Source organism: Bombyx mandarina, chromosome 07, assembly GCF_030267445.1.
Source record: "Bombyx mandarina strain Sakado chromosome 07, ASM3026744v2".
Classification (NCBI taxonomy): Eukaryota; Metazoa; Arthropoda; class Insecta; order Lepidoptera; family Bombycidae; genus Bombyx; species Bombyx mandarina.
The window spans coordinates 12572802-12597660 of NC_143214.1; the positions used below are offsets into that span (position 1 = coordinate 12572802).

The following is a 24859-nucleotide window of genomic DNA, read 5'->3' on the forward strand; positions in this document are numbered from 1 at the left end:
GCCATAGCCAAAGCAATGCTTGGCTGAATCTACTAGCGGGTCAAAATTGCGACCTACTGAGAAGATCCAGCGAGAAACTGAGTGAGCTTAAGCCACCGTGTTGCTTGCAAGTTGCAGATGTAGTCGGCCTACATTGCCCCTGCGGTTTGTTTGGAAATTTTAAATAATGGTACCCTATTTCTCCCACAAAGTAATCATGCGTCTGTGGATGTGATGAGTTCGATCAATATTTACACTACATACTTCAAACCTTAGTCCCCATGTCCCAAGCCTGGTGGCGGTATTCACATTGTGAGGTCCGGTAACCGTTTAGAACTAGGAGGGGTCATATGTTCTCCACATTCTCACAAATGTGACACAAAGTTGCAAAATAAAGGTAAACTATTTCGTGTAATTTAATTTTCGTCGAGTGTCCCGTTTTGATGTGACAAGGAATTCGTGAAGCGTGAACATTTCGTCTTTTCTTTGTGAATTAATTTGATTTTTCTAAGCGCAATTCTAAAACACCTATGTGCAAAGTAGCTCCGCACATACAGCAGTAGCTTCGGCTTCCACCTTGGTCACGTGTGCAAATTATAATGGCAATTAAATGCGAGCTTTTGCAACTTGTGCGAGTGAAGAACCAAGCAATGTTTTCTGCGGATTCATCCTGAGATGTCCAACGTGATTTGCAAGAAATTGTGGAGAAGATATAAGGGTTGAGATTTTTGACAGAATGTAAGAAAAAATGATTTATGTTTGATATGATTTGATGGTAAGTCACTGAAGTATTGGTAAGATCATGAATGTACTTTTTTTATATCAAATGTTGAGCCATCAATTTAAAAATGTCACTGTCTTAAAATCTCAAAACTGTCAAGTGTCAAAACAAATCAAGCATTTTGAGAGGTTTGAAATTGTGTTTGTGTTGTTATCAAAGCTTGTTATCTCGGTTATTACATAAAGAAATGAAGCCAGAAACCAACGATTCGGATAAAAAGGTAATAAGTAAACTTATCAATACTATGTCTAATTCTCGAACACCATCTTAAAAAAACGTGACAGAAATTAAATTTAATTCAGGTTTTTGACCTTGGCTTGCGCAAAGGTCAGCGATATTTAAAAAACATAAGAACATAAAACTCGACTCCTTGAATTTATCTCATCAACATAAAAAAACATTAACGGTTTAATTTTGGAACCTTCGAAAGCAATTCAATGAACATAAAAAAATGTTCATAAAAAGCTCTAATTATTTCTAAGATTAACCGAAACAGAAATAAATATAATCTTCTGAATATTAATTATTAATTATATTAAATAAAATTGTTCACAAATGCAGTCTCTTTCTAACTACTTCATTAAAACAGTGGATTTCGCACCAAGCAGACATACCTACATACTTTACAGGCCTCACATAATACCTTCTTTGCCAGTAGATTATAAAATAAAATAAACTTCTTATGGAAATATTTGCTTTTTATCCTATAATTGTACTTTTATTGCTACCACCACTAAACTGTCTGCCTTAAATAACAACAGTATAATTGCATCTTCCAGGCTGATGGCTCGAGGCTAAGACCGGCGGTAAGATTATTAACGCACAGCTACTGCAAATACTTTTTTCACTAATTTTAATTCTTATTTTATTTGACCTTAACATTTTATAGATCTTTAAACGTAGTTCTATTTTATCATTATCAGACATGTATTATGATTAAGTTAAGGAAAATATAAATCTCAAAGTATTTAAATGAACAAATACAGATTCTTAAAGTGAAATAATGTAGTCATGCTTAGTTTGAGCAATCGGACTATGGTTTGGACCCTTTTAAACTATGAGTAGTTTGTTTTATTATTGTTCTATGGGTTAGTTGGCATTTATGTTTTAAGCATGCAATGTTTGGATTTAAGTAGAAGAAAAGGTTTTCTTTATTTTAGTACTCACTCTCATCATTTCTTAAATAAATTATTGATTTTAAAATAAATTTGTGTTATTTGTATAGTAATTTGAAAACATCTCTAGCATTCAGGAAATTCAATGGTTATACAAACTGAGGTATGGATCAAATCTAGTTGTCTTTTAGTAGTTTAATATAAGTGACTTAACATGAATTCTATTTATTTATTTATTTACGTACACACAGAAAACAAGACACAGTACAGAGTAATAGGAAAATTATGTACAATAAATACTCATTTGAAATTCACTGTCTTAGAAGCACACATGTTGAATATTAGTATGTGCTTTTACCACTTGTTCAAGCAAGCCTTAGTGCTGAGAAGAACCAATAAATCTAACTCATCAGGCTATGCTTTGATAATATTTTTGGCAAGAGGAACACTACTGATAATAAAAAGTTGATTATTTATATATAGTACTTATACTTATTTCACAATAGAATCATGCATTATTGATGTTGCAAACATATATTCTTTATATAACGAAATAGCAGCTCAGTGTTAAGCTTCTTGATGACAACTTGGAGCTGGGTTGACAAATTGATGAAAATATTATTACTATTGTGAAAAATGCTATTATCATATTTGTTATTCAAAAAAAACTATAAGTTCTATAAGTTATCTAAGACCTCCTTAGTATTTTTGGGTTGGGAATTTAATACAAAATAAAGATAAGTCGGAGGTTCGGCCCTCGGCCCGAAAAAAAAAAAAAAAATCTTATTTCTCAATAGTTCAGCATTTTTTAGGTTTTGCAGGTTCACCTAAAATCCCAAAAAGAAGGTACGTAGTTCCATAATTCCAAAGAGTATTGTTGTGAAAAACCCCTTCTGAGGATTTGATAGCTCAAATGCTCACTATAATCATTTAAGCAGAGAAATTAAAATTGATTCATGACCCACCACTCAGTATCACATTAAACTTTTGTAATGTTATGTAGGAAGAAGCAGCCCTATCTAACATTACTGAACATTTAAATTTTTTATTTTTTTATCGCTAAGATGGATGGACTAGCGCAGCCCACCTGGTGGTAAGTGGTTACTGAAGCCCAACTTCTAAGGTCTCAGTAATGTAGTTACAACGGCTGCCCCACCCTTCAAATCGAAACGCATTACTGCTTCACGGCAGAAATAGGCAGAGTGGTGGTACCTACCCGCGCGGACTCACAAGAGGTCCTACCACCAGTAAAATTCTAAGCCTTTGTCTACATGCCTTTTCTACGATGCTGTAATTAAGCATAGCAATTAAGCATATATTTTTTTTATTCTTTTTTATTGCTTAGATGGGTGGACGAGTTCACAGCCCACCTGGTGTTAAGTGGTTACTGGAGCCCATAGACATCTACAACGTAAATTCGCCACCCACCTTGAGATATAAGTTCTAAGGTCTCAGTATAGTTACAACGGCTACCCCACCCTTCGAACCGAAACGCATTACTGCTTCACGGCGGCAATAGGCGCGGTGGCCGTACCCACACTTGCGGACTCCGAAGAGGTCCTACCACCAGTAATAACGCAAATTATAATTTTGCGGGTTTGATTTTTATTACACGATGTTAGTCCTTCATCGTGGAAGTCAATCGTGAACATTTGTTGAGTACGTATTTTATTAAAAAAAATTGGTACCCACCTGCGTGATTCGAACTCTGTTGCATCGCTAGATACGAATGCACCGGACGTCTTATCCTTTAGGCTACGACGACTTCAAATGTATATCCAATAAGAAAAATGAATGCTAATAATATTTTAAATTGCACAACTTAAGTTTTGATAAGTTAAAATAACAATGAGTCGACAGTATTATTATGTGCTACTAGTAAACAGTATGTTGGCTATTGATAAGCATCTTTCATAGATAATAAAGAAGAATCTAATCACAGAATCATATTGTTACCAATTGTTACCATACAACTATATTGTCAAGTCACAGTGTTGAATTTGTCATATAATAGTGACGGTGAAAAATATCAATTGTGTCATTATTTTATTATTTATCATAATTATCAAGATTATCAGTGGAGGGCTTAACATGTTTACTAAGACAAGTCCAGTCACATCACATGTCAGGGTACTACCTGGGTTTTTTGAAATACGTTTATGGCAGCTATAAATAACTTTATTATGTCAACAATACATTTGAAGTCAAAATAATTGGACAGACTGATTGAACAATTATTTACCACTGACTGATATACTGGACTGTATATTTACGTTTATTGTATAGAGAGTTTATTAGTACTGGTAGTATTCTTTACTGGTGGTAGGACATCTTGAGTCCGCACGGGTAGGTACCACCACCCTGCCTATTTCTGCCGTGAAGCAGTAATGCGTTTCGGTTTGAAGGGCAGGGCAGCCGTTGTAACTAAACTGAGACCTTATAGTCGGATTTTTTATTAGACGAAGTAAACTGACGTTTACTGTGTTGTCAGTTTTTGATGAAATAAAAATAGTGTTGTGACAAAGTGAACGATTGAAAAAACTCCTGAATTAATGAAATTGCCTCGATTGTCTAGTGAATAGTTAGTGTGCCGAACTGCCGATATCGGGCACGGGGTTCGAATTTTAGCCGTGCTTTGTACATACCAACGAGTTTTCGACGAAACATTATGTTCCTATGGTATCTACCTGTACTGAATACCGAGTGTTTTAAACATTAAGAAAAACATTGCGAGGAAGCTTGTAAGACTGTCCTATTTCCAATGCATCATATAGTTGAAACTATAGATGTATAAAATATAACAATTATAGGTACATAGGTAATGAAAATAAAAAAAACTGATTGTAGTTACATACTACTAGTAACATATTATTATATTGGATCACTTTAATACAATTTTATTGTAAAATATAAATAATATTCTTTTATAGTTTGAAATTAATGAGTAACTCTTCACACTCATTGTTCATTTATGTGATTGAACGAGAACTGAACGCATCACTATTACTTTAAATATAGCAACATTATTTCACAAAGTGACATTAGCTACTGTCAGCTGGCTTCGTCTAATTAAAAATCCGACTATAGAACTTATATCTCAAGGTGGGTGGCGCATTTACGTTGTAGATGTCTATGGGCTCCAGTAACCACTTAACACCAGGTGGGCTGTGCGCTCGTCCACCCATCTAAGCAATAAAAAAAAATGTAAGCAAGTACAGTCATCCTTTTCTTCTTCCAGTTACCTGGGGTTGGTGCAACATATTTTCTCCTTCCATACTCCTCTATTATATACCATTTCTTCGCTCACTCCCCTCTAACACATAACGCGTTCACGCAATTCGTCCATTTTTTCTTAGGTCTACCTCTTCCTCTAAATAAGCAAGCGTAGCATGTGAGCGATTGACATGTGAGTTTGTTATATGTATGTATATCGTAAATATATATTCACTGTACATATGCATTTACTTTTCTTCATTATTGTGCTTAAAGGTCTGGGTCTATTTTGATAGATCACTATGAATATTGTTACAATATTACACTGCAGAATATCTGCTGTATCATTTAAAGTTTGGAAGGGAACATTTTTTAAAGAACGCCTGTTGTATGTGGTGTACCACAAAGCATACTATCTCTCTTAATGGTAGTAATAAAAAACGAACCATTACCTAGATTCTGTCACTCGTCTTTAGAGGCGATGCGATGTGACTATATACTTAGCTTATTCACTCGCGAAGTCGTTGCCCTTCAGTTGTTAGGTGTCTTTGGAGGCGCTTGGGCAGCTGTTAGCAAATCCCATCCTCTCCTGGCTAAGCCTTTGCTCGCCCACCTGTCCTGGTGAAACTGGGAAAGCCTCCGCACCCCCAGTAATTCTTCATTCATTCATTAACCAAAAGTTTATTATAAAAATGGAGACCTTAAATAAGGAGAGTGTTACAATTCATCATTTAGGAAATCGGTAACATAGTAATAACACTTCTGTAATAACAGCGAAGACAGGAGTTGTTTAAATTTTTTTAAGGGCTGATCCTTTTTGCTATTCGACAATTTGTTGAATATAATAGGAGCCATACCAATAATGTTTTTTTCAGCAATAGTGTTAAATTGACCTGTATACTATAAATTCTTATATTTTGATATTGCAGTGGTTCGTGTCCTTGTATCATTCAATGTAGGAAATAAATGAATATTAGTTTTAACAAAAATTGCTTCTTCTAAAATATAAATGCTATAAAAGTAAGTATATTGTATGTCTTGAAGATAGGGATGAAACTGTCTGTGACCTTAATACTTTATTTATAGCACTTAGCATATCATGCATTTATTAAAGCATTAGAATTCTATCGATTGGCATCAATGGCGTATCGGTACCTTAATTTTATGCATAGCGTTTCTCTCTTGTGTCATCATAACAATGAATGAGTATTTAAAAGTTTGTTTATTGCCGGCTGTTTTCACAAGTGCCTCTTGTGGTAACTGCGAACAATACACCCTCGATTGCGTATGTAATCGTTTACTGACGGTAAACAATAATAAATTTACAGTATAATAATTACACAACAGACGCATGCTAAATAATAAAAATGGCGTCCGTCGTAAGGTAAAACATTTTCTATTTTGCATTTGTTTTTATATAAATGAGAAATAACGCGTCACCTCATACAATTACAGTTCAAAGACGATAAGTTATCAACGTATTCTGTTAATAAAGGCAATTTAATATTTCTTGAAGCAGTCAGTCTACAGTGTTACGCGTTGGCTGTATGAGCGCGCGTCTTACATTCGCGCCAAATATTTTTTTGAAAAATAAAAGTGACTTCGGTTTTATTTTTTTGTAGTGAATCAGGGTGGTCATGGATGCTTTAAATAGGGTATGTATTGTTCGCTTTTAAATGTGTAGGTACGAAAAAAAAACAACCAGTACATAAGTAATCACAGTAATTATAGTTTTAATCAATTACCACCCGTGAAATTCGTCATTCTCAACACTGGCAACTCTGAAATCGTATTTATTGTCAAGTTTCTTTGTAAATTTCAATTTTATAACAAAATTTTCTCTCATGTTTTGCTTCTTTATCATTTTTTCGCTACTATAGGTAATATTTCCAGGAAATATTTTTTTGGCTCGAATTTACCTATTTTCCTCTACTCAGCTAATAGTTTTAATTTACTCGAAATGGGTAGATTCGAACTTAGCGCGCATATTAAAATAATAAGGGTTTTCTTCTTCTTTTTTTTTATTGCTTTGATGGGTGGACGAGCTCACGGCCCACTTAGTGTACGGGAGCTCATACACATTTACAACGAAAATGCCGCCACACACCTTGAGACATGAGTTCTAAGGTCTCAGTTTTAACAGTATTAACATCTGCCTCATCCATCAAACCGAAACGGATTACTGCTGCACCGCAGAAATGCAGGGTGTGCGGGCTCACAAGACCTACTATCAGTAATTGTGCAAATTATAATTTTTCCGGTTCGATTTTTATTACACGATGGATTCTTTCGGATTACTTCACCGTGGAAGTCAATCGTAAATATTTGTTTAAGTAGGTATTTTATTAGAAAAATTGGTACCCGCCAGCGGGATTCAAACAACGGTTAATATTAATAAGCCAGACGACTTCAATTCTTTATTATTTCTTTATGGGACTTTGAAAATTATTATCGAACTTTTTGGCTTTATCTATACTAATATTATAAAGGTGACGAGTTTTTTTTTTGTTTCAACGCGCTAATTTCAGGAACTACTGGTCCGATTTGAAAAATTCTTTCAGTGTTAGATTGCTCATTTATCGAGGAAGGCTATATCATCACGCTAAGACCAATGCAAGCGGAGCACCAATAAAGAGTGTTTCAAAATCGGGGTTTAAATATTATACGCAGTTCATATTATGACCTTATCCAAAACTGTATCATGCCTTATACGATAAATTGTAATAATCTAAATTGACTAACGAAATTCAATACGATATCGTCTGAATGCAGTGTATCGTTACTGTGCGGTTTAAGAAACAAAATACATTTGTGCCGTGTGACTGAAATTGCAATTATCCGTAGAACCCTCAGACACAGCCCACTGAGTTTTTCGGCGGATCTTCTCAGTGGGTCGCGTTTCCGATCCGGTGTTAGATTCTGCGAAGCACTGCTCTTGCTAGGGCTAGTGTTAGCAATTTTGCTAGGTAAGATGCCCCGTGAGCTGACCTACTCGCCCGGTTATGCTCGCATTATCTATGCTACCATCAAGTGTTTAAAAAATCGTTGCTTGAACCTACATATAGACTAAAATATGAAATGAAATTTTCAATTGATCAAGTTGGTCAGTGATTGCTGTTGTCTGGACGTATGTTGGACTGTACGTAAGTATCACTAACCAGAGCACTTCTGCTGCTAAGTAGACAAGCAATCCTTTTTGAAGCGCGATCCAACCGTTATACTATACAATTGAGATTTAGACTTCATGTTTTAAGACGGGAGCCGAAATTTATGTAGCGATGCCTAACAGCTTGGGTAACCGCTTAAAACCTGTGGGACCATCAGCTTGTTTAACTGCTTAAGCAATATAAAAGATTGGTACCCGGAAAGCTACGTTCTTACAAAACCATAAGATCGTTTGTCTTTCAGAGCACCAGTAAATAACAAACAAAATACTAATGTCATTAAGTACGTGTACAAGTCAATACAAATAAATGGAATGTGGCATTATCTAATCTAAAACATATATTATGTACCGTTAATGGACTACATTCGTTTCTTGGCTATCAGTACCTTACGTCACAATAATAGGTAATTAAATGGTACAGGTTAATGTGTAGGAGGTCAGAGAATATCGGCTCTTAGCAAGCGGAGTTCTTGGAGATTTTAAATTGGTACTTATTTGTTGGTAGTTTGGGGGCTATTCTAGCTACGGCCGGATCAGTAGGTCAGCTCACGGGCTCAACCTGAGGGAATGTGCTAACACTAGCTCCAGCAAGAGCAGTGCTTCGTTAAGTCCACCACTGGATCGGAATCGCGACCCATTGAAAAGATCCGAAGAGATTCAGAAGTCGTCGTGGCCTAAAGGATAAGACGTCCGGTGCGTTCGTATCGAGCGATGCCACGGTGTTCGAATCCCGCAGGCGGGTACCAATTTTTCTAATAAAATACGCACTTAACAAATGTTCACGACTGACTTCCACGGTGAAGGATAACACATCGTGTAAAAAAATGAAACCCGCAAAATTATAATTTGCGTAATTACTGGTGGTAGGATCTCTTGCAAGTCCGCCCGGGTAGGTACCACCACCCTGCCTATTTCTGCCGTGAAGCAGTAATGCGTTTTGGTTTGAAAGGTGGGGCAACCGTTGTAACTATACTGTGACCTTAGAACTTATATCTCAAGGTGAATGGCGCATTTACGTTGTAGATGTCTATGGGCTTAGTCCAGTAACCACTTAACACCGACCGTGAGCTCATCTCGACTGGTGCGACTGTGCAAGAATTGGGTGTGCAAGAATTGAACACCCAATTCTTGCAAACTATACAAACACTAAGAGTGCAAGATGTGTATCTTCCAGGCAACGCATCACGTTAGGTTCAAAGTATTTTTTTTATTACCCTTGTAGGTAGACGAGCATATAGCTCACTAGATGGTGAGTGATTACCGTCGCCCATGGACATCAGCAATGACAGGGGCAGAGCCAACCTGCTGCCAACTGTAACCTAAGTAACACTTCGTTAAGCATCTCGAAATATATCTACGAGGGCTCACGGTTGATTTGTCTAAATAGCACTGTACGGAAATTGTTATGGGTGACGGTTGCCCCCCCCCCTGCCGGTGCGTCGGCGTGTAGACAAGTAACATGGAAATGAACATAATAGGTAAAATCATAAATAAAAGTTAAATAAGTCTATATAGTGGTATCAATAAATCGTTGTCAACAATTGCAATTACATTACTATTTAGTGTAAGTATAACAATAAATCAATATCATCAATGATTAATAGTGCAATAATTTTTTTTAAATGAAAATACGGATGGGTTTTTCTTAGTAGGTATGGAATTAATTACATTTTCTTGATTTCAGGAAATTGTAATGTTATGTATGAAACAGTCAAAAGGCATGATTGAGGAATTACGATCGTAGAGCTTACCGATATCCGCTTGCTATAGGAAAATAGCTGATGAGATGAGACAGGAAACTCTTGTGTTGATTTACCACGTAATCATGTAGGCCAAGTGGGTCAAGTGTTGTCAAGTCCTCAAAGGTCGAAGTGTCACGTCCGCTTGCACGTATTTGATAACACTGACGTTAATTTTTTTATTCTCAAATTATAAAAATAAACTAGCTTTTGCCCGCGACTCCGTCCGCGTAGAATAGTTACTTTGGCATAACGCTAAACATTACCCCCCACTTCATTTACGTAGAACATCAATGGTAGAAAGTGAAAATATTTTTGAATTATAGAATCTTAAGGAACTATTTAAACCCCTATTTTGAAACATTCTTTATTCGTGCTCCGCTTGTATTGGTCTTAGCGTGATGTTATATAGCCTATAGCCTTCCTAAATAAATGGGCTATCTAACACTGAAAGAATTTTTTAAATCGGACCAATAGTTCCTGAGATTAGCGCGTTCAAACAAACAAACTCTACAGCTTTATAATATTACTATAGATAATTATAATCTGTGCCAATTATACATTACGTTCCATTGTTTGTGTTCACAAAGCATCTTTAGACAAAGATGTGTTGTGAGACCACGCGGTGGGATACCAGTGTGTAAATAATAATGTTCTACAAAGTCGTAGTACATTATTTTATTCTATTTTTTACACCTTGGATTACATTATTTGAGTTTTAGTAAGGATCCCTATTTTTTTCAAAAAAGGTTTTAGCTTATATCACTCGGGAATAGTGTAGCTTCCAAACAGTGAAAGAATTTTTCAAATCGGTTTAATAGTTTCGGAGCCTATTCAATACAAACAAACAAACAAATCTTTCCTCTTTATAATATTAGTATAAAAGTAGATTAGTATTTTCAATTTGTTTTTAATTGATCTTCAATTAAGTTTACCCCATTCATACAGCTGAAGAAGTTTTTTTTTAAATAATTTTTTTCTTAATTTTCAAACTATAAATAGCTTTTCTGTAAAGTTGCAAAAAAGTCGCTTAAACAAAAAAGCCTCTCACTGCTCGAACTATTCTTCTAAATCTTAGCAATATGAGAATCGATTATTGGCATTATTGGTTGGGAAATAATAATAATAATAATTTATTTTATTTCTCTCTTAAAGGTATAGTACAAAGACAAATAGAAATTAACCTTATAATTTATTTTTTAAGCCTTTGAAAGAGCTGAAGTCTGTACTAGGTTCAAAGACCTGTATTACTGATCTCCAGGCTCCCTCCTTCTTGGGTTAAGTCATGAACAGATGCTGCTTACATTGAATGTTCAAACAGGCAATTCATGTGTTTGATAAAATTAACTAAGCTTAAGTTTAAGCAGGCCGAATGCAGGCAGCATTGGAGGAAGCTGGTGCAAAAACTGGACCAAGGTGGTCACGACCCTCAGTAATCAGGAAACGACAAAGAAGAAGAAGAAGTTTAAAAAGAGTTACGTACCGATGTCTCCACAAATTGCAATAGTAAATTGGTTTAAACTTAAAGTTATAAATAGTAATTTTACTAACGATGAGTTAAAAACGTTTAAATAATATAATAACAATTTTTATACGGACAACATAATTGATTTAGCCACAATGGAGTAAAATCCTTGATAACAGAACACAATGTTATCTCAGTTTATTTTCGGTTAGCGCGATAAATGCACGGATTCGTCCCAAACAATATAATAATATATATAAATCTTTTGTCTATTTGTGTATTTTAAATATTTATTTCAAGTTTTTGTGTATTTAAAAAGTGGATCATGGAAAATAAAGGGCAGCTATTTAAATCATGGGTACGTGCCATTCTTGTACAGTGTTAATATTAAGGTCTGCCTTTATTTCGATAACGATGCTAGGCACTCATTGATCAAAACATTTGGTATGGAAGTAATGAAACGTAGGCGAAGTTCAATACATCAGTCACATTGGAAGATGAGATGATGATCGAGATGAAAAATCATGAAGATATTCACCAGATTTTTTAAGGTTTTAATTGTATATCTTAAGTTCTCAAGTGGATAGTGTATAGATGACACGTAAGTGTAAATTGTTTGTTTGTAACTATACTGAGACCTTAGAACTCAGATCTCAAGGTGGATGGCGGCATTTACGTTGTAGATGTCTCTGGCCTCCCGTAACCACTTAACGCCAGGTAGGCTGTGAGCTCGTCCCCATCTATTCAATAAAAAAGTTGTAAACACAAAAATAGAACTATCAAGTTGTTTGACCGTCTACAAGGGCAACCAAAAATTCAGGTACTATTTTTTCTAATGAAATATGTAGGTACTTATTTAACACATGTTCACGAATGATTTCCACGATGAAAAGCTCCCATTGTGTAATAAAAATCAAACCCGTAAATATTAGAAACAATGCGGGTAAATCCAAACAATTGAGGCATAGACCTCATGATTGGGTGCCGCCGGTATTCACTTTAACAATTGTCACTTATTTACATAGTAAACGTAAAAGTGAAAGAATTTAGATACAAATTATGCACATACATTTACAAAATTAGTAACTTAAATTTTGTCTGACTACCTTTTTCATACAGTTTGTTATTTTAACGGAATTGTAATAAGGAACCAGTTTGATCACGAGTTTTCGGAAGTCACGATAATTTTTATTTCGATTTTAGGACACTATTATGTTTTTAAGTATTGGAACATTTATCTAAACATCTTAAGGTAACGAATACAAGTTTTCATATCTACATAAATATATAAAAGAAAATCGTGTTAGTTACTATAACTCAAGAATGGCTGAACTGATTTGGCTGAAAATTGGTGAGGAGGTAGCTTAGAACCAGGAGAAGGAAATAGGAAACTTTTTATGACGTTCCCGTGGGACGTGACATAAAACGTGGTATAACAAAACGCAACTGATATGGAATAACAAAACGCAACTGACAGCTAAACGTAATATATTTTATGGTTAATTATAGTAGAATTTTGAAGTTGACGTGTTTAAAACAAACTGTGGGCCGGAACAAAGTTCGCCGGGTCCGCTAGTTAATGATAGATCTAATATTTGTTGACGGATTCCAGTTACATACCTGAAATAAGTAATTAATACGGGTCCATGTGTGCGACATGTTTTGACAAATTTCATTTTGACATTACATACTATGAAAATACAGGAAAACGAAAAAATAAGAAAAGAAAGAAAAACAATATATTTATCTTTTTCTAATACGAGAATCTAAATTTTAGTGTAAATAAAATAGAATGTAAATAAATAAAAAACATAATAATAATAATAATATGGAAATCATAGAACCAAAAATTGATGAGGTAAACGAAATACCAGACGAAGAAGCAGAAAAATTTCTCCCCATTGCAATTCGTAATGGGTATAACCCAAGGAGGGCAGGCAGACTGTCGTAAAATTCATACCAAAACCCCATGTAGCATGCTTTTATTTTTATTGCTTTTCATGGGTGGACGAGCTCACGGCCCACTTGGTGTACCGGAGTCCATAGACATCTACAACGTAAATCCCGCCACACACCTTGAGACATGAGTTCTAAGGTCTAACTTTTAACGGTACAACGGCTGCCCCGCCTTTCAAACCGAAACGCATTACTACTTCACGGCAGAAATAAGCAGGGTGGTGGTACTTACCCGTGCGGACTCTCAAGAGGTCCTACTACCAGTAAAATAGTACGAGGAGTAAAATGGTACTGGGACATGCTGTGCAGGACCCCACAAAATGTGGGCTAAGATTCTGATTCTGATTATTATCTACTCTAAACACGTCTTAAAACCGAAATCAACTTTTTCTTATAAAAAAATAATTAAGAAAACAATTTCCAGTGGATTGAATTGTTAATCACACACAAAAAAAAAAACATCAAATCCGATCCAGCTGTTTAGGAGTTCACTAACATACACACGGTCAGAGGAGCTATATATTATATTAAGATTAGAAGGTTAGAGCTGGTTAACTGGTTGTCTGTGTGCTTAGTGCGAGTTTTCAAACTTCTCGATCGCGTAAAAGTTAACTCTAATTAGTATGGAGTTGAAACGTTTGCCGCTAGGGGCGCTGTTCCAACTGCATACTTTTTTATTTTAATTGCTTAGATGGGTGGACGAGCTCACAGCCCACCTGGTGTTAAGTGGTTACTGGAGCCCATGGACATCTACAACGTAAATGCGCCACCCACCTTGAGATATAAGTTCTAAGATCTCAGTATAGTTACAACGGCTGCCCCACCCTTCGAACCGAAACGCATCACTGCTTCACGGCAGAAATAGGCAGGGTGGTGGTACCTACCCGCGCGGACTCACAAGAGGTCCTACCACCAGTAATTACGCCAATTATAATTTTGGGGGTTTCTTTTTTATTACACGATGTTATTCCTACACCGTGAAAGTCAATCGTGAACATTTGTTGAATACGTAATTCATTAGAAGAATTGGTACCCGCCCGGGAAAACCGGTGCATCGCTCAACACGAATGCACCGGACGTCTTATCCCTTAGGCCACGACGACTATAATTTGCGTTAACTTTTACGTTATCGAGAACGTTAAAAAACTCGCACTAAGCACACTGTAGACCTGAACAGGATGGCGTGTTGCAGCTGTTTCTTGAGTAGGTGTAAGCTACCGGGTTGATAGGGAAGACGTGCATACAATGTTTTCTTGTCATTTCAGATTCGCAGTCACCAGCGGACGCCATCAGGGTCTCGCGATTTCAAGGAGGCCACCAAACGTGATGCCCTCGCTCGACTGGAGGTGGAGCTGGAGAAGCTCATCTCCACGGCCCCGGAAACCAGGCGTCCGCAGCTCGAGAAAGAGTTCAAAGGCTTCAAGACGCTATTCAGCAGATTCTTGGCTGAACGTAAGTGGTTATTTTCATTGAAAAAAAAAAAAAAATTTTAATAAATTTGAATTAAAAATAGTGTAAGAAAAAATGATTTTATTGAAAAAACCGTGGGGTGCTTTTCAGGATATTATCAAAATAACCCTTCTATCATATCTATAAATATTTTACAGATATGAGTAGAAATACTGATACCATGCACCCCACACTTTTATACAATAAAATCATTTTTTCTTACACTATTTTTAATTCAAATTTATTAAAATTTATTTTCTATTTTTTAGTTGCATTTTCTATAAAAGCGTATTTTGTTAGTTTTTTTAAACTATTATTTATTATTCATTTTTTTTTCAATTTTTTTTTTAATATTGAGTTGTCGTCGGTCCTTAATAAGTATACCAAATTTCGAGTTAATCCGACGTTTTGAAGGGGGTCGAAATCATGTTCAAAGATTCCGTTACAAACATACGTCTGAAGCTAATAAAAGCGTATTAAAAATATTTAGATTTTTACAATTTATTTCCATAAATAGACATGCTTTAACAAAAACCGGCTTCGAATAGAAAAAAATATTCCAAAACAAATTAATATACACTAAAAACAATAATCATCGAAATCGGTTGGTGTGATATTGAGTTATTGAGTTATTCATCTATTTGTCGCGCACGTACTTAATGCAAATTTAAGACTTATACGGTTGTCTCATGGATACCATTGTCAGAACTGGACTAAATTGAAATGGGACCACACGGGAAGCTTCAGCTTTCTATTAAAAAAAGAATCGTCAAAATCGATTCACCCAGTCAAAAGTTATGAGGTAACAAACATAAAAAAAAACGATACAGTCGAATTGAGAACCTCCATCATTTTTGAAGTCGGTTAAAAACACTTAATTTTCGTACTCACGTGTCGGGTCCGCCGGTTGTATATGACAATCTATAGTACCATATATTTATAGATCCTCTCAATTCAAAGAACTAAGTAATACATTGTATAAAACAAAAGGAAGTTGTTTGAAATTTTGTTTATTAGGCACACAATGTTTGTAACAAACCATTTATTGTATTACTTTATGGCTGAGTTTATTGTTTTGCTCGATCCCCATGAGGAGAACCAGGAAGCGAACGTTTACTAATTCAAAAACTCACTACACGGTGAGCTACAGTTTTTATAATTTATTCGCAGAACGCGCACCAATCCGCCCCATATTTCGTTGCTGACTGTACAAATTTCATTCATCTCGTGTCATTTACGAATGGGATTGAGTTATATGAGCGTGAAAAGTTTTAAATCGTGACGAATTTTATTGTAAAAACGGTGTTATTTTTTACATAATATGTAACCTTTGAAGTGTGCTTACTTTATGTACTAGTTAACTGTGTATTTGGAATCTAAATCGGTGCGTGGGTGATAGACATGCTGAATCTTTCATATTCATAATTATTTGTTCTATTCCGGCATAGTGTTATAATATTCTAAAACTATTTTTAAATTTGATATAATGCTATATTTTTTTCAAAACGATTACAATTGAAATAGCCAACGTTCGCTAATTTACACGCAAGACGACTACAGGTAACCCGGTCCTATAACGCGGTATTTTACAACGCGATTCGGCTTTAACACGAAAAGAAAAATTCCTCAAAACCCTTTTATAAATAACACGGTGCTTCTACAAAACGATAACCAGATTGTTGTTTAAAATTATTTAGAAAATTACATTATGCTTTATAAACACACACACACACAGGCACACACACAACACAGCCAAAAAAAAATACATACATGAATCGTGGAGATGTTTCATTCAGAAAAATTACAATCCTTTTTGTACTGACTTCTAGTCTCATATAACACGGTTTCGCACAACACGGGGCGTTGTAGAAACGTATCTACCGCGGTATAGGAGGGTAACCTGTACTCTATATTATTTATGTCACAATCCTGGCAATTATGTATGACGTCGTATACTCGTCAAATTGAGTTAGCCCGTTAAATATGATTAGCAAAGCAGCCTAAGCTCGCAAATTTTATTCTAAAGTGCCAAAAACGACTGTACACATTTGACTCAATTGGATAAACCAGTGTACTTAGTGAGAGTTTTTTAGCGTTCTCCATAGAGTAAAAGTTAACTCAAATTTGTATGGAGTTGGAACAGCGCCCCTAGCGGCAAACGTAGGCAAACGTTACAATACTATACAAATTTGAGTTAACTTTTACGATATCGAGAACGTTAAAAAACTCACATTAAGCACTCCAATGCGTGTTTTATCAGAATGTTTTACCGCGATAAACGACCTAGCTAGTTAGCGGAGCTTCAATCCAGTCACCAAATTTGAGAGATGACTTCGAAGTCTCTATTGTTTGCCTTCCAGGACAAACAGGCTAGTCAGTGGCTTTCAATCGCGAGTAGGCCTACCTCATGTTTCAAGTTAACAACGCCTCCTAAACTCCGGCGTACCCAACACCAAACAGATTCCGATAGCATCTACTAATCTTTTCCAGCAAAAAAACGAAAGAAAAAAAAAAAACCAAAACGCACCATGACAAGCAAATATTGAAAAAAAAAAACAATAATCTCGTATAAAGTGCAAGTCATCATTATCGTTATTAATTTACGTACGTACCTAATCGGCAAACGCTTAATCAGAGTCAACTCAAGGCCGCATTCAGTATGGAAATAGGTAAATATTAGGCGATCTTTACGTAAATTATGTTTGTCAACGACGAATTGGTATCTTGCATTGTGTCCGAAGGTTGTCTTTCAATGTTTATAAAATTTATTGCGTAATGATTTGTAGTTATCGGTCCAAAAGAAACAGCGAAGGGTTTTTTAAATAGAAAACCGATTTTCATTATACATGATCGCTTCGTTTGTCGAGTGCTTTGAGCTAGTTTCCCACAACGGAATCCGAGTTCGATTCTCGGTCAGTGTTATCGTAAAGATATTTGGTATTCAAGGTCTGGATGTATTTGAATTACACCATAAACAAAGGTTGGACTCTGACTGGGAGAGTCGCGTGTATGTTAAAACAAGCACATTGTAGACAGCGGCCAAACAAACATTATGCATATGACATGATAATATTATATGGTAATCCAGAGTAGCAGTGTCCTCACTATTGCCCTTGTCCAAAAGGAGCGATACAGACCTAAGCTGCATTGGCAGACCAGACTATACTAAAAGGGTGTGCAAAAGTGGTTAAACTCCGAATTGAGTGGTGAAGTTATGACGATTTTGAAGAGTCCGTGAAGGCTGGTGGAAGGGACCTCTTTTGAGTCCGCGTGGGTAGCTACCACCGGCCTGCTTATTTCTGCCATGAAGCAGTAATGCGTTTCGGTTTGAAGGGTAGGGCAGCCGTTGTAACTATACTGAGATCTTAGAACTTATATCTCAAGGTGGATGGCGCATTTACGTTGTAGATGTATATGGGCTCCAGTAATCACTTAACACCAGGTGGGCTGTGAGCTCGTACACCTAAGGATTAAGGAATAAATAAAAATAAAAAAGGCCTAGCTGAACAAAAAACATTTAAGACTACGGGCGATCATTATAAAAGTACCCTCAAATCGAAACTAATTGGGCTAATGTCGTTTTTATAAATCCTGATTGTGTCGAATTCTCAGAGGGTCCGTCGGTAACATGGGAGAAAATCGAGAAGCTTCCAGAAGGAGCTGTAATCGATTATAACAGTCTGTCCACGCCAACGACGGACAACGTGCACCATATGCTCGACAAGTTGGTGGTGGTGAAGCTTAACGGAGGCCTGGGTACATCCATGGGCTGTAAGGGCCCCAAATCGGTGATCCAAGTCCGGAATGACCTGACCTTCCTTGATCTTACCGTACAGCAAATAGAGGTGAGTTTTTTTTTACCTTTTAGGGCAGAGTTCGCAGGTAATGTGAGCTCAGACAAGAAAGTAGGAGATTTTACAAAGGGGCCTTTTTGTTTGTGAATCCATTTTACCATCATACATCCTAGTAATGTTCCAAAGTAGGATCTAGAAGCACTACGCTCAATCACAGTGCCATTACGGAGATAATTTTTGCCACTTATCATCTAGCTCCGAGATTTACCTTATGGTGTTTCCTGAGTGCTCAAGTTATAGTATTAGTCCCAGAAATCTGCCTAACGCTAAAAAGACCATGTCCATCTATGTCAATATAGACATAATGCAAAAATTTAACAAAAAAGAAAACCGAACTCCAAGAGAGTAAGAAGAGAATATTATTAATGTTGTAGAATTTAATAACAAATAAATTATTAAGATTATCTCAAAAATTACTAACCAGATATTGGTAAAATTTTAATGGGAATTTAATTAAAATATTAATGGTTAGGTGAGCTCACTGGCTCAACTCCAAAATTGCTAACACTAAAAAGAGCAGTGCTTCGCTGAATCACTGGATCGGAATTATTGCATCGCGTAGTGCCCTAGATTAGTAGATAAGCCCATGGTCTTAATCATTGGTCCTACAGGTATACCTAGTCAGGTCATAAATTCTGTCACATGTTTAATGTAAAATAATTGAAACAAGTTTATTCATTATGTAACCATTCATATACCAAAATGAACTTAACAAAACATAGATTCTTATGACACTAAAGTTTATTCAAAATGACCTCCGTGATTTTGAATACAGGCCTTCAATCTGCGCGGCCAGTCGTCTATCGCAGCACGAACGAGGTCCATGTCAATATCGGCGGCTGCCTTAATCAAGGATGTCTTGAGTGACTCCAAATTGGGATGAGGGTTTGAGCACGCCTTTTCCTCCAAGTGTTGCCATATCTTGTAATCTAACGGATTCAAATCTGGACTGGAGGAGGGCCAGTCTTCGTGCCGGATGAAGTCGATTTCACGCGCCGCCAGCCAGTCTTGTGTGCTCTTCGCTCTATGAGCTGGCGCCGAATCTTGTTGGAATACCCAGTGCCTGTTATTGAACATGGTATGAGAAACAGGTTCCACAAGGTTCGTCAGGAGTGTATTTTGATACACAACTGCATTCGTTTTTACACCTTTCTCACAAAAATGTACCTCTGTTAAGCCCCAATAAGAAACTCCCAACCATACCATGAGCGAGGATGGAAAATGACCTCGTTGGACACGCGGAATACGGTTGCTCGCTTCTTCACTACTGTGTGCGTACACCTTATCATTTTGTTTGTTGTAGCTCTCTTCTACGGTAAAAATTTTTTCATCCGAAAAAAGAATTTCCCGATATTTTTTTCCCGCGTACCGCTTCAACAAAGCGCGGCATCTCTTCAGTCTCAGGTCCATTAGACGAGCATTCAAACGATGTCCTGTTTTTCTTCGATATGCCCGAAGCCCTAAGTCTTCATTTAACACCCTTTTCACCGTGGTTCTGCTTAACCCCATCTGAAGGGCCAACAGTTTCTGCTTACGTTTGGGATTTCTTTGAATTCGCGCCTTCACAGCTTTTATCACTGCTGGAGTCCTAACAGACCGAGGGCGACCACTTCTTGACCTGTCATCTACACTAGAGTCTTCATTGTATCGTTTGATGGTACGATAAACGAATCTTTTGGTTATATTCAAATTTTTCAGTATGTTAAAAATTTGAATTGGCGCGTAACCGCAACGATGCAACGCAATAACCGCAACACGGTCTTCTTTAAGCGTCCACTCCATATTTAAAAATGAGTAAAATTCTAAAAGTATACATTTTTATTTTCATGAACAATTCGAAATTCGAATTCAATAAACTTTTTTGTGACCAGCATTCTAAAAGAAAACTTTTTACTGTGTGACAATACTTATGACCTGACTAGTTATATGAGGCAGAAATGCCGCCACTCATCTCAATACGTGAGGACGAATTGTTGACATTGCATTGTACAGTGGGTAATCCCATCCTTCTCCTGCCTCAGTGCTGCAAATAGAGTCTCGAATTTGTGCAAGAATCGTGCTTATTCATGCCGCGGAATAATTCCGGTTGGCTCTTCGAAGCTATGTTCAACGATGGAGGATTCTGATCCTTGAGCTTCGATAGCTTAACACCAGTAGGACTGAGCGATCAAACCCACTGACATAAAGTTACTTTCCACCTCCACAGCATTTGAACAAGACGTATAAATGCAACGTTCCACTAGTCCTGATGAACTCCTTCAACACGGACGAGGACACCCAGAAGGTGATCAGGAAGTATAAGGGTCTGAAGCTGGACATCCACACCTTCAATCAGTCCTGCCACCCTCGTATCAACAGGGAGTCACTGTTGCCCATCGCTCAAAACGGTGATGTCCAAGACGATATTGAATCGTAAGTAATTTTTTCTGTATTTGGGATTTGACAAAAAGGGTAGTCAGGTTTTTTTTACTTTTTTTTACTTACTTATAAAGGACTTTTTGGCGGGCACGCGAGGAGTGAAGTTTGTGATTTGTTTTATTTTGCCCATTTAGTGTTTCTTCAGGTTTAAATGTGTAATAACAGTGGTTTATTAACTGTTTAATATCTGTGAAAGTGAACAAATGTGGGAAAATGAAACAAAGCCGCTGGACGTAACTTCCGGGATTCTCCGAAAAGTCCACTGAAAAAAATCTCAGTAAATGACCACCATTTTTACTGAGATTACATTTCATCCCATATCATCTCATTTCATTTCATTTAATTTCATCCCAGTTGATTAATGTCTCAAATTATTCATCTTCATTTCATTCCATATTATCATTTTTCATAAAAATAAGAATATAAATTAAAATAAGACATGACTTAGTTTTCATAGTTACCAGGTCATAAAATCCCTTAAGAAATTAATATAAAGATAACGATTTGTGAATAATTGTTTTCTGGAAAATATTTTCGTGTTTTATACCATATGTTTTGGAGTCTTGTACCGTATGTTCCATGGGGATTGCTCTGAGGTATTGTTCAAGATTTTTCCATCTCTTTTTTACCATCGGTCTGGCAATTTATTGGTTTGAGTTTTCACGATAAATCAGTGGTACCAACCGATAGACAAGCATTTAACAACTAACTACATGTTTATAGCAAACTCAACTGATTTATTAGAAGAATCGTTTATTATCCTGAATTAATCTTATTGTTAATTTTATTAGAATATTAGGCCAGAGTAAGTTTATTATCATCGGTCGTGATGGATACGTGAGTAAAATGTTTAGTTAGTCGAGCCAGTCTTCGAGTTGATATAAACTAGCTGTACCCGTCCGCTTCGCTGGGCATTTAAAATTAACAATATTATTGCTCACCCCCACAATGATTCTCATTATTAACGCCCCCGCAACTGGTGTAGGGAGTCCAACACTCATATAAATATTAGCCTATCCATTATGTACGTGTATTTTCTACATAGATACCAAGTTTCAAGTCAATCGGATGCACGGTTCAGTAATTATAACGGAACATCCGTAAAAACCACTGTAGATTTATATATTATAGATAAATTAATAATGTCTGCTAAAAAAATCTAGAATTAAAATTACATCAAAAACAATTAAACTCCACAGCTGGTATCCACCAGGTCACGGAGACTTCTACGAGTCATTCCACAATTCCGGTCTCCTACAGAAGTTCATCAACGAGGGTCGTACGTATTGCTTCATCAGCAACATCGACAACTTAGGAGCCACCGTTGACCTAAACATCTTAAGCCTGCTCCTCAACCCGGATCCTCTGCGGCCGGTTCCGGAGTTCGTCATGGAAGTGACCGACAAAACCCGTGCCGACGTCAAGGGAGGAACCCTGATACAATACGAAGACAAATTGCGGCTGTTAGAAATCGCCCAAGTGCCCAAAGAACGCGTTGACGATTTTAAATCTGTTAGCCAATTCAAGTTTTTCAACACGAACAACCTTTGGGCCAAATTGGACGCAGTTCAGCGGGTGGTCGACCAGGGGAGCCTCAACATGGAAATCATTGTCAACAACAAGCATCTATCGGACGGTATCAATGTGATTCAACTAGAGACGGCTGTGGGGGCCGCCATGAAGTGCTTCGAGGGTGGGATCGGCGTCAACGTGCCCCGCAGCAGGTTCTTGCCGGTCAAAAAGACCTCGGACTTGCTATTGGTCATGTCCAACCTGTACAGCTTGTCCCACGGGTCCTTAGTCATGTCCTCTCAGAGGATGTTTGCCTCAACCCCTCTCGTCAAACTAGGAGACAATCATTTCGCTAAAGTCAAAGAGTACCTGAACAGGTTCGCGACCATACCGGATCTGATCGAACTGGACCATTTGACCGTTTCTGGTGACGTGACCTTCGGGAGAGGAGTGTCTTTGAAGGTAGGACGATTTTTGTGTTACATTTCCAGCTTATTTAAGGGAAACCCGCAGCTTATCTTCTGTCATGGTGGAAGTTTTAAATTAATTGGAATACCTGATCGTGAGTAGGTGTATTCAGAAGTCTATGGATAGCATCTTGGTCGTCTGTGACTACGAGAACTAAAGCAGTCGAAACGCCAAGAATAAAATGAGGACAATAAAAGCGAGATTAAATCTTAAAAGTACTTCTAGTTCTGTTTAGGGGTTTATTTTTATTTATTTTTTATTGCTTATATGGGTGGACGAGCTCACAGCCCACCTGGTGTTAAGTGGTTACTGGAGCCCATGGACATCTACAACGTAAATGCGCCACCCACCTTGAGATATGAGTTCTAAGATCTCAGTATAGTTACAACGGCTGCCCCACCTTTCAAACCGAAACGCATTACTGCTTCACGGCAGAAATAGGCAGGGCGGTGGTACCTACCCGCGCGGACACACAAGAGGTCCTACAACCAGTAATTACGCAAATTATAATTTTGCGGGTTTAATTTTTATTACACGATGTTATTCCTTCACCGTGGAAGTCAATCGTGAACATTTGTTGAGTACGTAATTCATTAGAAAAATTGTACCCGCCTGCGAGATTCGAACACCGGTGCATCGCTCGATACGAATGCACTGGACGTCTTATCCGTTAGGCCACGACGACTACTACGAAATGTCGCTTAAACCATTTCACCCCTCGATATGCAATTTGATTTGGTATGATTGTGTTAAATAATGTAATTTATCATTTATCCCGCAGGGCACAGTGATCATAATCGCGAATCACGGCGACCGTATCGACATCCCATCGGGTGCGATTCTCGAAAACAAAATCGTTTCTGGAAACTTAAGGATTTTGGATCACTAATATATATATATATATATATATATATACACATATTTACATATACGCTCATCCATACAAACATATACACTCATCATACATACATATACACACATACATATAAAGATACACAAATACGTACACACATTATTATAAACATTAAATTAAACACAGTTTTGTTTAGTGTTTGTAAGGGTACTACTCACTTTTCTGAAAATTAAGAACTTCTTAGAAAAAAACTGAGCGAAAATTCCATTAAAACTATCGCATTTTTTAAGTACAAAAATGAATCTATTTCGATTTGTAACTGTTTTTCAGATCTTAGCGTTTTACATAGTATTAATTGTAATAATGTGTAATATGGTTAGGCTTTTTAGTACCTACATGTAGTCAGTAGAATAGAAATAGCCAACGATATTAATGAATCTTAAATCACGTTGTCAAGGAAACAAAAAATGTTCAATTTTTAGACAATTTAAATAAAAGATAATATTTAATCATATTTAATATAATATGAGAGGTAATATTATATATTAGTAAGGCATTAAAACGTAAAATATTTTTAATTTCTTCAGACAAAAATGCAATGAATGCAAAATAGTTTAAAAATTAGACATTTTCTTTCATAATCGGATTTCTAGTCGTTGGTTATGACGTCCCAATCATTTCGATTATATGTCAATAGAATCATTTAATTAATTGTAAAACATACATACCAAAAACATTTTTATAATTTTATTCTTATTTTTATGAGGCTTTGGCGCCTAAAAATTCTGGGCAATAGCAAAGTATTTGTTTTTTTAAACTAATATATAAGGCAAAGGTGTAATATAAACAAACAGCCACAGAAAAAGAGCATTTGTGGTGTTATTCGTGTTG

General features: G+C 36.6%; 1 protein-coding gene across 4 annotated transcripts; it reads left to right on the forward strand.

Moving 5' to 3' along the window:
- Positions 1–832: 832 nt before the first annotated feature.
- UGP (UDP-glucose pyrophosphorylase) lies at positions 833–24477 on the forward strand. 4 transcript variants are annotated; one of them, XM_089728866.1, is made up of 7 exons: positions 848–980; positions 1540–1566; positions 14680–14866; positions 18476–18708; positions 20924–21129; positions 22335–23109; positions 23897–24477. In XM_089728866.1, exons 1-7 carry the CDS (start codon positions 948–950, stop codon positions 24002–24004), a joined length of 1569 nt encoding a protein of 522 aa, XP_089584992.1. In that variant the 5' UTR covers positions 848–947; the 3' UTR covers positions 24005–24477. The 4 variants fall into 4 exon arrangements, with proteins under 4 accessions (XP_089584993.1, XP_089584992.1, XP_089584995.1 ...); XM_089728867.1 differs by lacking the exon at positions 1540–1566 and having other exon boundaries at positions 833–980; XM_089728869.1 differs by lacking the exons at positions 848–980; positions 1540–1566 and adding an exon at positions 6611–6743.
- Positions 24478–24859: the final 382 nt, after the last annotated feature.